At 42.7% G+C, this 16,732-nt stretch overlaps 1 protein-coding gene across 2 annotated transcripts in view; it reads right to left on the bottom strand.

Moving 5' to 3' along the window:
• Window positions 1–7,720: 7,720 nt before the first annotated feature.
• The window catches only part of ITGA7 (integrin subunit alpha 7), a 32,159-nt gene continuing 23,147 nt past the window's right edge, over window positions 7,721–16,732 (bottom strand). Inside the window, exons 26-27 of one of the 2 annotated variants that reach the window (XR_008505967.2) lie at window positions 12,985–13,151; window positions 7,721–8,105 (exon numbers count right to left, since the gene is read on the bottom strand). Coding sequence is in view for 1 of the 2 variants with exons in the window: in XM_045873257.3 (XP_045729213.1) it covers window positions 8,094–8,105 (12 nt within the window). In the remaining variant the exon portion in view is untranslated. The remainder of the gene's footprint in view (window positions 8,106–12,984; window positions 13,152–16,732) is intronic. The other variant, XM_045873257.3, reaches the window with a different exon arrangement.

Below are 16,732 nucleotides of genomic sequence, written 5' to 3'. Positions count from 1 at the left end.
CCCCCTATTGACATCCCCAAATTCTCCTTTCAAGATTTTAGCCAGCCTCTTGTTCACCCCACAAGATTGCCACATTAAGCAGCAGCCGTTTTTAAATATTGCTAACCACTGCCCTCAAGGTAGGGATTTCCTCACTGAGCAAATGAAGAGAAGCCCTAGGGCTTTCCCAGGGATCTTTCAGACAAGTCAAATAGTGACAATTCTCTGGAAACAGCTCTTTAGGGAACTCAAGCCCATTCTATGCCTTCCAGTAGCTGCTAGGATTCTGGGTTTTGCAGTGTGGATCCAAGGCCGCTGGTTTCAAAGCTACGTGGAGCTGGGGAAAGAGGATAAGAATAGGGCAAGTTAAAACACCACAAAATTCACTGTTCTTTCAAGATTTCACCATTTAAAAAAAAAAATGCTCTTTGGGTTGTAAGCCTTTGGTTAATTTCTAGAGTTCTGAAATACTTGATTTTTGACAATTTTTGTCAGTGTTCTTATTGCTTTTATGGAAAAACATGTTTTCAGAGGTCTTTATTCCACCATTCCAGAAGTGCTTCTTCCTGCTCTTAGTTTTAATCGCACTTCCTTCATAGTTCCCTGGGGTCTCAGAAAGGGGTGGGTCCTGAAGAAACAATGGAACCAAAAAAGATTTCAAGGACTTCAGGTCTGCTTTTTGCCAGATCCTAAAGTCGTAAAACCTCAGGATGAGCCCTGTTTCCCCACGACCACGGTTTTGGGGGCGTGGGGGTGCAATAGCCGTGCTGGGAGACCAGGGCCAGCGCTGACAAGGAGTGTCTCAGTAGCCGGGCAGGACTGGAGCTGCTGAGGTGAGCGAGGAGTGAGTCACCAGCTTTTGTGATATTAGTAAGTTGGTCCATAAGACTAGCACTCATGGTTTTTCCATTTTCTAGTGCCTATGTTGCAAGGGGAAACATACAGAACCATGAGTAACTTTCTACAATTGTCATAACTGACTTCACATTCTATCTACAACCTGGATGTGGCAGGCAGGCCCACTCAGAGACTGAAAAAAAGACTATTCCTCTTCGTTTTCCAGGCTCTGGGTACATTAAAAAATAAAGAAATGTCAGAACAGAGTTATTAAAATATTGATATACTTTAGATATTTATTTTTAACCAACCAAAACTTTGAACACAACTAATAAACACAAAGACAATATGACCTTATTTGGCATAAGGGAAACACTATACTTGAGGCCCTTCATGGATACAAGGCCCAGGCCCTGCAGTTTTCCTGGTTCCCCCTAGTAATAACGCTCCTCCTTTCTGGGCTACTGGGGAGTTCTTTGCTTCCCAGTGGGAGGGAGTGAGAATTCAGATAAATCAACTTCAAGTTCTCTCTTGCTAGGAGAGCCACCTACAGCTTAGTAGATCAAAGTGCTGGCTCCTCCTCACAAACCCAAGGAGGTGAGAAGTGCGTCCTCCCCAATTCATGGCTGCATCTCAGCCCCTGATCATGTCCTCCTGCCTCTCTGGGCTTCCCCAGGAGAAAAAAAATCATCCCCTGTGTTCTGTTGGAGCACTACACCACTCTGTAAGAGGGAACTATTAAAGAACAGTCCAGAAGAAGACTAGAAGGGATGCCATTCCCTTGTATCATACAAGCAAAAGAGTCCTTATAGACCCTTGGGGCGCCTGGGTGGCTCAGTCGTTAAGCGTCTGCCTTCGGCTCAGGTTATGGTCCCAGGGTCCTGGGATCGAGCCCCGCGTCGGGCTCCCTGCTCAGCGGGGAGTCTGCTTCTCCCTCTGACCCTCCTCCCTCTCATGCTCTCTGTCTCTCATTCTCTCTCTCACAAATAAGTAAAATCTTTAAAAAAAAAATCTTGACCCTATTCCTTCAAAATGATAACCCTAACGGGACTGGGCTAAGGAACACTTGCCTTCTTCCCAAGTCTGCAGTATCTCTACTTGGTCACTCAGCCCTCCCAGGCCAGGTGCAAATTCTGATCCACAACTCTCTTCTCTGACGGAAGGAAAGGGCAGGTGTCAAGACTTCACACATAGCACGGTGTGCATTCTAACACATATCTGATGGCTTCCATGATTTTTGCTGTGAAATACCAAAACATCACATTTGAACATAAGAGGGTACACGCAGGAGTCACACAACAGATATATACAACAAGAAGAGCACACTTGGGTGCTGGGGGGCCCCAGCAACTCTGCCACCCACCACCTGCTCACTGTGAGTTGTCCTTATGACCAGAGACCGAAGATGAAAGCCTGCCAGCCGCGGGATAAAGCAGGACATTTTCGCACAGCCACCCCTTCAAAAGGTAAATTATTGCTTTGGGTTAACAAGAATGTTGTTTACACTCAACATTCTGACCCTTACTCCAAGCCTGCACCTCGCCCCATTCCTGAAGCTGAGCGCCCAGCCCCAGTCCCTGCCCCAACCCCAGGAATGGGCTCATCTGATCCTCTGGCCCTGACCATTGCTCACTGACCAGGCCCCGATTGTCTCACCCATCAGTTCCATCCAGGTCCTCCTGCCTCCCTGCCTAACCCTGGCCAGACTCCGTTTGGTCCTGTTTATCCAAGCCCAGTCGCCAGCCCCCGACAGCTCCTGTTTAGCCCCACCTATGAGGGGCTCAGTCTCTAGACCTGACTATGTGAGCACAGCTGCTAGAGTCCTTTGCCACCATTCCTCCCTGAGGTCAAGCCCTGGAATGTCCAGCCAAGCCCTACACCGCACTGCTTCCTGGAGGAGCGAGAGCAACTAAGGATCTGAGCTCACAGCCTCGAAATAGTGCTTCTCAAACTTGAATACACGTAGGAATGACCTGGGTGATGCGGGAGAGCTAGGTTCTTGTCTGACAGAACCGAAGAATGAATCTCGCTGACAAAGGAGAGTGAGTAAAGCTATAAAGTTTATTAAGTGAATACACAGAAAAACCTCTCAGGAGTGAGAGGGGCCCGGACAGGGTTGCCAAGGAGGGTCTTTAGGGTTGGTCTTTTATAGAAAGCCAACTAGGGAACTTAAATCCTTTTAACATCTCTATTGATATCACCATTGAGCAAGGACTAGTGATAACACCTTCAATGGCTTGCTTCCTTTTTAGGGTCTGCTTATTCTTTGTTGGTCACAGGTGATTATAATAAAAAAGACACCCATCCCCCCATGCCTAGGGCAGGGGGGTCCGGTTTGTTCCCTTATCTCTGGTTTTCCCACACCTCCACATTTTGGGGATTCTGTAAGCCTGGTCACATAGTCCCCTATCTATCTCTCCCTACCTAGCCCCACCTGTCTCTTACTCATGGGGACCTTGTTAAAATGCAAATTTAGATTCAGCAGGTCTGGGGTGGGGCCCAAGACTGCAATTCTAACAAATACTCAGGTGAAGCCAATATTGTTGGTCCAGGGACTACACTGAGTAGCAAGTTTCTAAATATTAATTATTGCCATTTTGCAAAATAAAAAAAATATATTTCACAGTAACAACAGTCCTAATGTCACCAAGGGAAGAGGAGAAATTGTCCCCTCGCAGTTTGCTCCAGCTCACAGAATTTGGAGTCTGTCCCATGCATATTTTGCACTAACCACATGCAATACTGCTTTGAATTTCACATAAAAGTTTCCTATATATTGTGATGAGCACCGGGTGATGTATGGAAGTGTTGAATCATTACGTTGTACACCTGAAACTAATATTATACTATATGTTAACGAACTGAAATTTAAATAAAAACTTGTTTAAAAAGTTTCCTATATGTGTGTTTTGTTCACTACTTATACATATGGTTCCTTTAGAGCATTCATTCATTCTGCAAACAATATTGATTATTACTGTGTTGGGGTTAGAGATACATATAAGACGTAGTCCCTGTGCCCCATAAGCCAATGGGCTTTTAAAGGGGACAGACACGTAAATAGATATTTTTGGCACAATATGGTAAGTACAACAATAGTATCTGTATACAGTGTGAGGGAAAAGAGGCTCAGGATAGTATCAGAATTAGGGAGTCAGCAGGAAAGCCATTCTGGACAAAGGAGAGCCTGAATGAATCTAACAAAGAGAAGGAGTAAGCCAAGTGAGGTGTAGGGGACCCGCCTGGCAGAGGCTCCAGAATGAAAGAGCTGGGTAGCAGGGGAACTGCACGCACTTGGGGTTGTCGAAGCACATTAGCAAAGGAGAAGGCCTCAGAAAAGAGGCTGAGATGTCAACCAGTGGCTGATCACAGAAGGCCTTTCTGCCGTAGTAAGCAGCTTGGACTTTATCCTCTGGACGACAATGAGGAAACAATTCAGATTTTTAACTAAGGGCATGGCATGGTGATGTTTGTTTTAGGTAAATCATGTTTGAGGGCTGCGTGGAGAATGGATTTGAAGGTGACAAAACTAGGCAGCTGTTTTCATGGTCCAGAAACCAGATGATATGGGTCTGAATTTACCGCACTGGCGGTTGGGATAAGACAGGGGAGACAGATTCAAGAAGGTATTTGGCACGGGGGAGGGTATGTGCTCTGGTAAGTGCTGTGAATTGTGCAAGACTGTTGAATCTCAGATCTGTACCTCTGAAACAAATAATGCAATATATGTTAAGAAAAAAAAAAGAAGAAGAAGAAGGTAGCGGGAGGGGAAGAATGAAGCGGGGGAAATCGGAGGGGTAGACAAACCATGAGAGACGATGGACTCTGAAAAACAAACAGGGTTCTAGAGGGGAGGGGGGTGGGAGGATGGGTTAGCCTGGTGGTGGGTATTGAGGAGGGCACATTCTGCATGGAGCACTGGGTGTTGTGCACAAACAATGAATCATGGAACACTTCATCTAAAACTAATGATGTTGTATGGGGATTAACATAAGAATAAAAAAAAATCTTAAAAAAAAAAAAGGTATTTGGAAGTACACGGCAAGATTTAGTGATGAATTGAATGGGGTCGGGGGTGAGAGAACAGGAGGGTAAAGAATGGCTCCCAGGTGCTTGGCTTGGGGGAATTACAATGTATCCAACCAAATCAGAAAGGACAGGAAGAGCTGCTGGTTTGGAGTTCCAGACCAGAACCCCCCTCTATGCTAATGGGTCTCCAATATTTATCTCTAGCCTAAAACGCTCTTCAAAATTCCAGATTCACATATTTAACTGCTCAATGGACATTTCACCTCCAAATCAGCATGCCAAAACCAAATTCACCATCTTAAAAAAAAAAAAAGTCCTTATTCTGGTAAATTGCCTCCAGTGACTAGAATCAGAAGTCTGAGTAAACTGTTAAGAATTATAAATGTTTACAGGGCACCTGGGTGGTGCAGTCAGTTAAGCATCTGACTGTTGGTTTCACTTTTGGTTTCAGCTCAGGCCCCATCTCAGGGTCCTGAGATTGAGCCTAGCACGGGGCTTCGCTCTCAGCGTGGAGTCTGAGACTCTCCCTGCCCCTCCCCACCAAAAATAAATAAATAAATCTTTGGGGCACCTGGGTGGAGCAGTCAGTTAAGTATCTGACTTCAGCTCAGGTCATGATCTCGGGGTCCTGGGATCGAGCCCCACATGGGGCTCTCAACTTGGAGAGTCTGCTTGTCCCTCTCCCTCTGCCCCTCCCCCCACTCATGCTCTCTCTGTCTCTCTCAAATAAATAAATAAATCTTTTTAGAAAATAAATATATAGATAAATGGTGGTTGCCACGGGCTCATGAGAAGTTATTGTTTAACAGGCATGGAGATTCAGTTGGGAAGATAAAAAAGTTCTGGGGATGGGGCGCCTGGGTGACTCAGTCAGTTAAGCATCTGCCTTCAGCTCAGGTCATGGTCCTGGGGTCCTGGGATGGAGCCCCACATCAGGCTCCTTGCTTAGCAGGGAGCCTGCTTCTCCCTCTCCCTCTGCCTGCCACTCCCCCTGCTTGTGCTCTCTCTCTCTCTGTGTCAAATAAGTGGGTAAAATCATAAAAGAAAAAAAAAAAAGTTCTGGGGATGGAAGGTGGCAATGATTGCACAGTAACACGAATGGGAATGAAATTAATGCCGCTAACTATGCACTTAAAATTGATTTAAATGGTAATGTTTATATTATGCATATTTTACCAAAATTTTGTAAATGAAAAATAAAATGCTACTTCTTACCACCTCCTACATAAATCTCTTCTCTGTCCCCACTATTGTTCCATTTTTCATTATCCCTTCACTGGACCATTGTAAATCATCTCTCTCTTTTTTTTAATTTTTATTTATTTCTTTAATTCCAGGATAATTAACATACAGTGTTATATTAGTTTCAGGTGTATAACATAGTGATTCAACAATTCTATACATTACTCCATGCTTATCACGATAAGAGTACTCTTAATCCCCTTTATCTATTTCACCCCTCCCCTCATCCCCTCCCCGACCCCTACAACCATCAGTCTATTCTCTATATTTAAGAGTCTGGTTTTTTGTTTGCCTATTTTTTTCTTTGTTCATCTGTCTTGTTTCTTAAATTCCCCATATGAGTGAAATCATGTGGTATTTGTCTTTCTCTGACTTATTTCACTTATACCCTCTAGGTCCATCCACGTTGTTGCAAATGGCAAAATCCCATTCTTTTAAATGCTGAGTAATATTCCATTGTATATATATATATATATATATATATATATATATATTACAGCCTCTTTATCGACTCATCTATCTTTGGAAACTTGGGTTGCTTCTGTATCTTGGCTATTGTAAATAATGCTACAATAAACATAGGGGCATATACACCTTTTGAATTAGAAGTTTTTTTTTTCCTTTGGGTAAATACCCAGTAGTAAAATTACTGGATCATATGGTAGTTCTATTTTTAATTTTTTGAGGAACTTCCATACTGTTTTCCACATTGACTGCATCAGTTTGCATTCCCACCAACAGTGGACAAAGGTTCCTTTTTCTCCACATCCTCACCAACATTTTTTTTCCTTAGGTTTTTTATTTTAGTCATTGTGACAGGCGTGAGATAATATCTCATTGTGGTTTTGATATGCATTTCCCTGATGATGAGTGATGTTGAGCATCTTTTCATGTGTCTTTTGGCCATCTGGATGTCTTCTTTGGGAAAATGTCTATTCATATCTTCTGCCTTTTTAATGGGATTATTTGGGGTTTTTTGCATTGAGTTGTATAAGTTCCTTATGTATTTTGGATATTAACCCCTTATCGGATATATCACTTGCAAATATCTTCTCCCATTCAGTGGGTTGTCTTTTTGTTCTGTTATGGTTTCCTTTGCTGTGAAAAAGCTTTATATTTTGGTGTCGCCCTAATAGTTTAAGTTTGCTTTTGCTTCCCTTACCAAAGGAGATACATCTAGAAAAATATGTTTTTACGGCTGATGTCATGCAAATCATCTCTCCGCTGGTCTCCCAGTCTTTTTCCTGTAAATCCAGTCATCAGAGAGATGCTTCCAACTAGCCATCAGACCATATGATTCCTTCCCATTTCCTATAGGATAAGATCCAAACTCCTTAGGTTGGCATATAAGATCCTCAATGATACAGACATTTCTCAATGAAATGGACCCTTTCTCAGTGATATAGACCTTTTATTCATCCATCCAATAAATATGTGTTGAGTGATCTCTGAGACTGACACTAGAAATGGCCCTGAGTATATATGGCAATGAAGAGGGAAATACGCTTTCTGACAATGTAGAGTTAATTCAGTAGAGGAAACCCCAGACTTTAAATTATTGACAAAATTTTTCAATTATAAATTGTGATAAAAACTATTGGTTTTATTGATCACACATGTTTTTGATGCTGGCTGGGTCCAAGGACCAGAGGGAGGAGGGGGTCACGCAGGACCAGCCAAGAGGGTCCTTGGCTTCGCGCAGGATGCAAATCAAATACAAGCTGAGAGGAAGTGAGAGTAGTATATTGAAGACATAGAGAGAGTGTAGATACACCCAGAGAGTCTGGGACACTGGGAAAGGAAAGGAGAGTGAGTCTCATCTTTGCTTGGGGTCCTGGGTTCTTGTTGAGGATTGTGGTCCTGATGTGTCTTCTCAGGCCTCCAGGAACAAAGACAGGTGTATAGATGTCCTCCATGAGTCACTTACGCCCTGCAGCCCGGGATCTTGGCGAGTCGGTGGTCTTGGAAAATGTTTCTGACAACCTCACCCAGTCCCTTCTTAGATGTTATCTATTGTGCTGGAAGGGTCAAAAGACATCATTAACTCCTTGACCTTTACAAGGAGAACATACCTTATCTGTTCTATAAGGCCTGTGTAAGGGAGGGGTGTAGGTCCTAGCAAGAATAGAAGCAGGAAAGGGAACAAAAAAGCAGCTTTTCATGGGGTCCCTTTAGTTTATATCTGTCTCATTTTCAGTGTCTACTACTTGCCAGGCACCATACTAGGTGCTGGATATGTGATGATACGGAAAAAAAGACATAATCCTTGCTCTTATGAAACTTATTGACAGAAACTAATTAGATAATAACAGCAACAAACAGTAATTACAAACTGAGCTAAGAGTTCTTGACCTAGATGGGGGAAAGGAAGGGATGCTTGCACTCTAAGACCTGAAAGGTAAGTAAAAGTTAAGTAGGTAGGAGGGAGGAGGGGACTGCTGCAGAGAAAGAGAGCATAGTAGGCAAAGGAAATGACAAGCTCAAAGGCACTGAAGCAAAAAGAAGAGAGTGAGGAAGTGAAAGATTGTATAGCTCAAGCTTGGTGAGTGTGGGAGAATGGGGTGAAGTGGGCAGAGGCTAGATCTTCAGGGCTTTGGGCCACCATAAGGATTTTGGATTTTATGCTAATGGTGATGGGAATTCACTAAAGGATTTTAAGTAGGGGCTGGCAGTGGGGAGAGCAGTTATGAGGCTATCATAATGGGCCAGACAGACGAGAGTTGTGCCTTGCTCTGTGCAGTGGAGAGGCTAGAAGTGCATAAAATAAAGATAAATCAGGAAGTAGAGCTGGTGGGACTTGGAGATAGCTTGGATATGGGAGTAAGGGAAAAAGAAACTCAAAAAATGAGTCCTAGGAATTATGTTAGACTTTTTCAGGTATGATAATATTCTGGTTATATTTTTTGTTACGTATCTTTAAAGATATATATTAAAATATTTACAGATGAAATGACATGTCTAGGGTTTACTTCAAAACAATGCCCAGGGTGGAAGGGGGAAGTGGGTGAGGATATGGATGGGGCAGGATTGACCATGGCTTGATGGTTGTGTTGGGGCTGGATGGTGTATACATGGGGGTGCCTGACTCTGCCAACTTTTGTGTGTATTCAAAATCTTCCATTATACAAAGTTTAGAAAGAGAGAAGAAGCAGAAGGAGGAGAAAGAAGAGGTGAGGGAGAGGGGGGTAAAGAAGCAGGAGAAAGAGAAATAAAATAAGTCCTAGGTTTTTGCTTAAGCAATTGAGAAGCTGATGATGCCATTTATTGAGATGGTCAGGAGAATGGGCAAAAGAGACTTGACAAGTACCATTTTGGACATGTTAAGTGACACATCCAGCACACGTGCTGAGGAATTTGTCACATAGGCAATTGGATATGCAAATCTGAATGAAACTCAGGAGAAAAGTCTGCATTAAAGAGATGTGAATATTTAAGCCCATGAAAATGGATGAAATTACTTAATGAGATAATGTAGACAGAGGGAGACCTAAGGCTAAACCTAAAGAAACAAAATCTAGAGGTTGAGTAGATAAGAAAGACCTAAGAAAGGAGTCTGAGAAGGAACATCCAAGGGTATAAAAACAAGAAGGCTATGATGTTGGGACAGCTTAGATGAGATAGTATTCCAACGAGGAAGTAGTAACCAACTGTTCCTGAGGCTGGTAAGAGGTCAAATAAGATAAAAACAGGGAGGGCACCTGGGTGGCTCAGTTGGTTAAGCGACTGCCTTGGGCTCAGGTCATGATCCTGGAGCCTCAGGATCAAGTCCCGCATTGGGCTTCCTGCTCAGCAGGGAGTCTGCCTCTCCTTCTGACCCTCCCCCCTCTCATGTGCTCTCTCTTTCTCATTCTCTCTCTCAAATAAATAAATAAAATCTTTAAAAAAAAAAGATAAGAACAGGGAATAGCTTCTGGATCTGGCAATGTTCAAGTAAAGTAAGAACAGTTTTTTTTTGTTTTGTTTTGTTTTTTAAAGATTTTATTTATTTATCTGACAGAGAGAGACACAGCGAGAGAGGACCACAAACAGGGGGAGTGAAAGAGGGAGAAGCAGGCTTCCCGCCGAGCAGGGAGCCCGATGCGGGGCTCGATCCCAGGACGCTGGGATAATGACCTGAGCCAAAGGCAGGCACTTAACGACTGAGCCACCCAGGCACCCCAAGAACAGTTTTTATTATGGCATTGGATTGAAGAGGGTGGAAGAGGGAATGGAAAGTGAGCAAATTGAGATAACACAAGCAAATGATTCAAGAAGTGTGGCCATGGGGCACCTGCGTGCCTCAGTCAGGTTCAGCATCTGACTCTTGATCACAGTTCAGGTCTTGATCTTAGGGTCTCAGCTCAGGTTGTGATCTCAGGGTCATGAGCTCAAGCCCCGCTTTGGGCTCCATGCTGGGCACTTAAAAAAAAAAAAAAGAGGGGGGCACCTGGGTGTCTCAGTTGATTAAGCGTCTGCCTTCGGCTCAAATCATGATCCCGGGGTCCGGGGATCGAGCCCCACGTCGGGCTCCCTGCACAGAAGGGAGTCTGCTTCTCCCTCTGCCCCTCCCCCTTGCTCATGCTCTCTTTCACTCTCTTGCCCTCTCTCTCTCTTTCGAATAAACAAAATCTTTTTAAAAAAAAATAAAAGGAGGGAATGAAAGAAGTATGGCTGTGAAGTAGATCTATAGAATGGGGTGGTAGCTAAAGGGAGACGTGAAGTTGAGAAGGTTGCTTTGTTATTAACCTGACATATATTAGAGATGATAGTATGTTGAAAGATCCATAGAGATAAATTATCTAAGAGAGAGGAAATAAAACTTAAGGTTAAAATTAATGGCAGCATTGTTGATAATACCCAAGAAGCAGTAACAACCCAAAGGAACATCAACTGATGAAAGTATAAATAAAATATAGTATATATATCTATACAATGGAATGTTGTTTGGACATAAAAAGGATGAAGCACTGATATGCTACAACATGGATGAACCTTGGAAATATTCTGCTAAATGAAAGAAGTCAGTCACAAAGGGCTAGAGTATGATTCCGTTTATATGAAATGTCCAGAATAGGTAAACCCCTAGAGACAGAAAGCAGATTGGTGGTAATGGGGAGTTGGGGGAAATAGGGAGTGACTGTTAATAGGCATAGAGTTTCTTTCCGGAGTGATAAAATACTCTAAAATTGATTGTGGTGGTGGTTGCACAACTCTGAATATACTAAAAACCACTGAATTTTGTAATTTAAACTGGAGAATTTTAAGGTATATGTTTTTGTGAACTATATCTCAGTAAAGTTTCAATGTTATGTGAAAAATTGAGACAGTAAGAGGGTATAATACAGATAAAGAGAGATTAACCCTCGACAGAAGTAACAACATGCCCTCCATTATAATAAGAGAGGAAAGATGGGAGAAGAGGCAGGTAATCTGTAGGCCTCGTGGTAGAAAATAAAGACGTTCACACCTGATGACTTCTATCATAACGTATGATGTAAATTCATCAATGGAAAGTAAGGATAGGAGAGAGGTTTTAAGAGGACAGAGGATTTGGTATGAACATTCATCTCAATACTTATTTAACACTATTAAGTGTTTTTATCTCAACCCCAACGTCCACGTCATTCTCAATGGGTGGCTCAGTCAAAGTCTAGTCAGGCAAACAGAAATCACTCCAATGCTTTCAAAACAGAAGAAACGTAATGTAGAGAACTGGCTAAAAATATGTTGAACCCAAGGGGCGCGTGGGTGGCTCAGTCAGTTAAGCAAATGACTCTTGATTTCCACTCAGGTCATGATCTCAGGGTCGTGGGATTGAGACCCAAGTTGGGTCCTGTGCTCAGCAGGGAGTCTGCTTGAGATTCTCTCTCTCCCTCTCCCTCTGCCCCTCCTCCCGCTCATGCACGCACTCTTTCTCTCTCTGTAAAATAAATAAATGTGTCTTTTAGAAAATATGTTAAGCCAAAAACTTAATTTAAAAAAAAAATATATATATATATATAGGGCACCTGGGTGGCTCAGTTGGTTAAGCGTCTGCCTTCAGCTCAGGTCATGATCCCAGGATCCTGGGATCAAATCCTGAGTCAAGTCAGGCTCTCTGTTGAGCTGCTCTTTCTCTATCTCTGTCTCTCTCTCTCTCAAATAAATAAATAAAAACAAAATCTTTTTAAAAATAAGATACATATAGATATATATAAAGCATATATATGTGTTTTCCCCATGGTTTAAAACATATACATTTGTCCCCTTGGTTTAACATATATATATATATATATTTCCAAGGGGAAAAATTAGGAAGTTTGGAGGGGCAAAAGGAATAAGGGATGATTCCCAGAGATCATAAGTGGCTAACAGCCCGGGACTGGAGCCCACAAACCCTGCCGCTGTCCTGCCGACACTGTCACATGTTCTAGATCTGCCGAAGAGGGCAGAGATGGAACGGCTGAAAAGGTGCAGCCTTTGGCTCAGGCTGATGGAATCCACTGCTGCTTTGGAACCACCACAGCCAACAACAGCCACACCATGCACCTGGCAGCAGGAATATGCCTTCTTCCTCCTGCGGTCTGCTCTTCCTCCAGGGCTCACTATCGGCAGAACCCACAAAGAAGCTAGGAAGCAAGTGAGCCAGGTAAATGCAGGCTCTTAACTCCAGCAATACAGAGCAGAGAATAAAAAGGTGGGTGAAAAGCTGAGAGAAAATAGATATAGCCCATGGGAAAGCATGTGAAGCAGTCCCATTAATTTCTGCAACAAGAAAAGGATTTAGTACCCATCCTACTATTTAACATTGTTCTAAGGAATTATATAAATCAATTAAGCAAGGGAAAGAAATAAAAGATATAAAAATTGAAAAGGAAGAGGTAAATTACTGTTATTGGCACGGATTGTGTTATGCTTAGAAAACCCAAAGAGGGGCACCTGGGTGGTTAAGTGTCCAACTCTTGATTTCTGCTCAGGTCATGATCTCAGGGTCGTGGGATTGAGTTCCGTGTGGGGCTCCATGCTCAGCAGCGAGTCTGCTTCTCTCCCTCTGCCCCTCCCTTCACTCGCGCGCTCTCTCTCTCTCTAAAATAAATAAATAAATCCTAAAAAAAATAAAGAATCAAATAAAAAAATAATTATAAACAGTAAGAACATTTAATAAGATGACTAGGTACAAAACTAATACACAGAAACAAAAATGATGAGATATATATACAAATGGAAACCAGTTAGAAGATAGAAGTGAAGAAGAGACTTCCTCTTATATTAGTCAAAAAAAAGTAATATAACTAGAAAGAAGCTTAAGAAATGTTCAGTATCTACATGACGATATCTTTGAAATACTACTGATGAGACAAAAGAAGATATGAACAGTTGGGGACACATAACATACTTTTGGACAAAAAGGTATGTCAGTTCTCCCTAAAATATATTTCACATAATCCTTATAAATACCCAGAGCAAACATCATACTCCATGGTGATAGACTAAAAACGTTTCCTCTGAGATATATAAGAAAAGGATGCCTGCTTTCACCACTTCTGTTCAACACAGTTGAAATTCTAGCCAAAGCAACACAAGAAAAAGAAATAAAAGTCATCCAAATTGGAAAGGAAGAAGTAAAATTATCTTAAATGTAACTACATTACTTATTTAACATGGGGATTTTTGTCTCAACCCCAAAACCCACATCATTCTTTTTTTTTTTAATTAACATACAATGTAGTATTTGTTTCAGGGGTACAGGTCTGTGATTCATCAGTCTTACAGCCCACATCATTCCTAATGGGTGCTATGGAAAACAGTATGTTGGTTCCTCAAAAAATCAAACATAGAATTACGATATAATCCAGCATTTCCACTTCTGGGAATTTACCCAAAAGAATTGAAAGCAGGGTCTCAAAGAGGTATTTGTACACCTACGTTGAGGGGACGGGGGTTAAGATTGATTTATTTATTTTAGAGAGAATGAGCAAGAGCATGAGCAGGAGGGGCAGAGAGAATCTGAAGCAGATTCTGAGGTGGGGTTTGATCCCACGACCCTGAGACCAGGGCCTGAGCCGAAACGAAGAGTCCAACACTTAACCACTGTGCCACCAGGCACTCCTGTATTCCCACGTTTTCACAGTAACTAAATCGCAAAAGCAAACCAAGTGTCCATTGATAGATGAATGGATAAGCAAAATGTGGTATATACATATAACAAAATATTATTCAGCCTTAAAAGGGAAGAAATTCTTCAATATGCTACAACGTGGATAACCTTCAGGACATTAGATTAAGTGAAATAAGTCAGTCACAAAAAGACAAATACTGTATGATTCCATTTATAGGAGGTACTTAGAGCAGTCAAAATCATAAAGACAAAGTACATTGGTGGTTTCCAGGGACTGGGGCGAGGGGAGAATGGGGAATCATTGTTTAATGGGATTGAGCCTGCTTCTCCCTCTGCCTATTGCCCCCCGGTTTGTGTGCTCACTCGCTCGCTCACTCGCTCTCTCAAATAAATAAAATCTTTAAAAAAAAAAAGAAAGAAAGAAAGAAAGAAGCCAGACAAAAAGTATACTAGGGGGGTGGGAGGATGGGTTAGCCTGGTGGTGGGTATTGAGGAGGGCACATTCTGCATGGAGCACTGGGTGTTATGCACAAACAATGAATCATGGAACACTTCATCTAAAACTAATGATGTAATGTATGGGGATTAACATAAGAATAAAAATTTTTTTTAAAAAGTACATACTATAGGATTCCGTTTATATAAAATTCTAGAGAATGCAAACTACCCTATAGTGACAGAGCAGACCAGTGGTTACCTGAGGATGGGGATGAAAGAGGGAATGATGGATTGCAAAGAGACGTGAGGAAACTCTCACGGTTGGTACACATGTTCACTGTGTTGAATGTGGTAATGGTTTCACAGATGTATTCATATGTCAAAACCCATCAAGCATACACAACTATGTGTGCTTTCTTACACATAATTATACATCATTAAAACTGTACAAAGAGGGTATTAGGCTACAGCCCATTGAATAAAACAGGAAATCTGTGAGTCAATAATAATATGAATGAGTGAGTAGAGATGATAGGTAGATAGATAACTAGATGATGATGATAGACAGATGATAGGTAGGTAGGTAGATAGATAGATAGATAGATAGATAGATAGATAGATAGATCGATAGATAGATAGATAGATAGATAGATAGATAGATAGATAGATAGATAGATAAAAGATGCCTAACACCAAATGTTACTAGTGGAAGTGTAAATTGGAATAGCCACTTTGGAAGACTCTTGGGCGGTATCTGCTAAACCAATAAAGCAAGGTATTCGAGAGTGTGTACAATGTACTACCATTTGTGTAAACAAAGAGGAATATGTAGGGGCGCCTGGGTGGCTCAGTTGGTTAAGCGACTGCCTTCGGCTCAGGTCATGATCCTGGAGTCCCGGGATCGAGTCCCGCATCGGGCTCCCTGCTCGGCAGGGAGTCTGCTTCTCCCTCTGACCCTCCTCCCTCTCATGCTCTCTGTCTCTCATTCTCTCTGTCTCAAATAAATAAATAAAATCTTTAAAAAAAAAAAAAGAGGAATATGTAGACACACGTGTGTGTATGCATCTAAATGTGGGGTGGGTGTGTCATCTGCTACTTCGCAGATCATCTCCATCTCCAGAAAGATTCCAAGAAATTGCTATTGTGATGTTTGGTGCCTCCGGAGAGGGGATCTGAGTCATTGAGAGACTAAAGTGGAAGAGAGAATTTTCTCTCTAGTCTCTTTGTACCTCTTAAATTTTGTGCCATGTGAATGTATTACCTTTTCCAGAAAAGAGTTTAATGATTCTTTTAAAAGCAAAGAGAAACCTCCACGGAGCGACTTCTCTCTGACCTCACCTCCCACCACTTCTGCAGCTCACCCATTCTCCACTAAACTGAGCTGCTCATCCATTCCAGAAAGGGGCAGGCGGCGTCTGTCCATACACCTGCTTTTTCCTCTGCCGGGAACACCCTCCCTTTCCTATCCCCGCTCCGAGGAGCCTCTCTTGTCCCCCAGTTGGCTCGGCTTCCCCTGACTCTTCACTACAGCAGAAAAGCCACTCCGCGCCCACACCGCGTTCTCATCGGGCTTGGATCATTACCACCTCCTCCGTGAGCTCGCACCCCTGCTGTGGGGAGAATTGCTGCCTCCCTTACAGTCACAACAGAAGTAAAGCCCAGAGATGAATGTGTCTGACTGTGGGGGCACAGAACCTCTCACCTGACCAGCAGCGTGGGGGCTGCCCCTGGCTCGGGCAGCTCCGTGCGGGAAAAGACACTTTCCTGAAATAGCTCATCCCTGCCTGACTCAGGAGTTGTCCCCACACCTCTTCTCTTAAGGCCCCCGCCTGCCGGAGCAGATCCACTGGTGGGTTTGACTGGACGGCAGAGGCAGTGGGCTTTGACAGAGCACCCCTCTCAACCCGGGACTTTGTTTAAACTCAGTCCTCCCCCAGAGGCCATCAGTGGCCCTGGGAAATGCTACTCATGAGATTTTAGACTATTGTAATTTCCCTCTTGTATAATGCCAAGCTGTTGATTTTCTTTTCTCTATACAAAATTTCCTTTGGCCACTATGCAGTTGGTGGGCAGCCTGTGGAACTATCTGTGGGGAGCTCCCCCCAAGCTTCTGAGGGAGGCTTCAGCCAA

Source organism: Mirounga angustirostris, unplaced genomic scaffold (assembly GCF_029215605.1).
Source record: "Mirounga angustirostris isolate CCGP_5_RB_7025 unplaced genomic scaffold, mMirAng1.0.hap1 SCAF_5, whole genome shotgun sequence".
Lineage (NCBI taxonomy): Eukaryota > Metazoa > Chordata > Mammalia > Carnivora > Phocidae > Mirounga > Mirounga angustirostris.
Note: the sequence above shows the minus strand (reverse complement) of the source record. Positions and strands in the feature narration are given on the sequence as shown.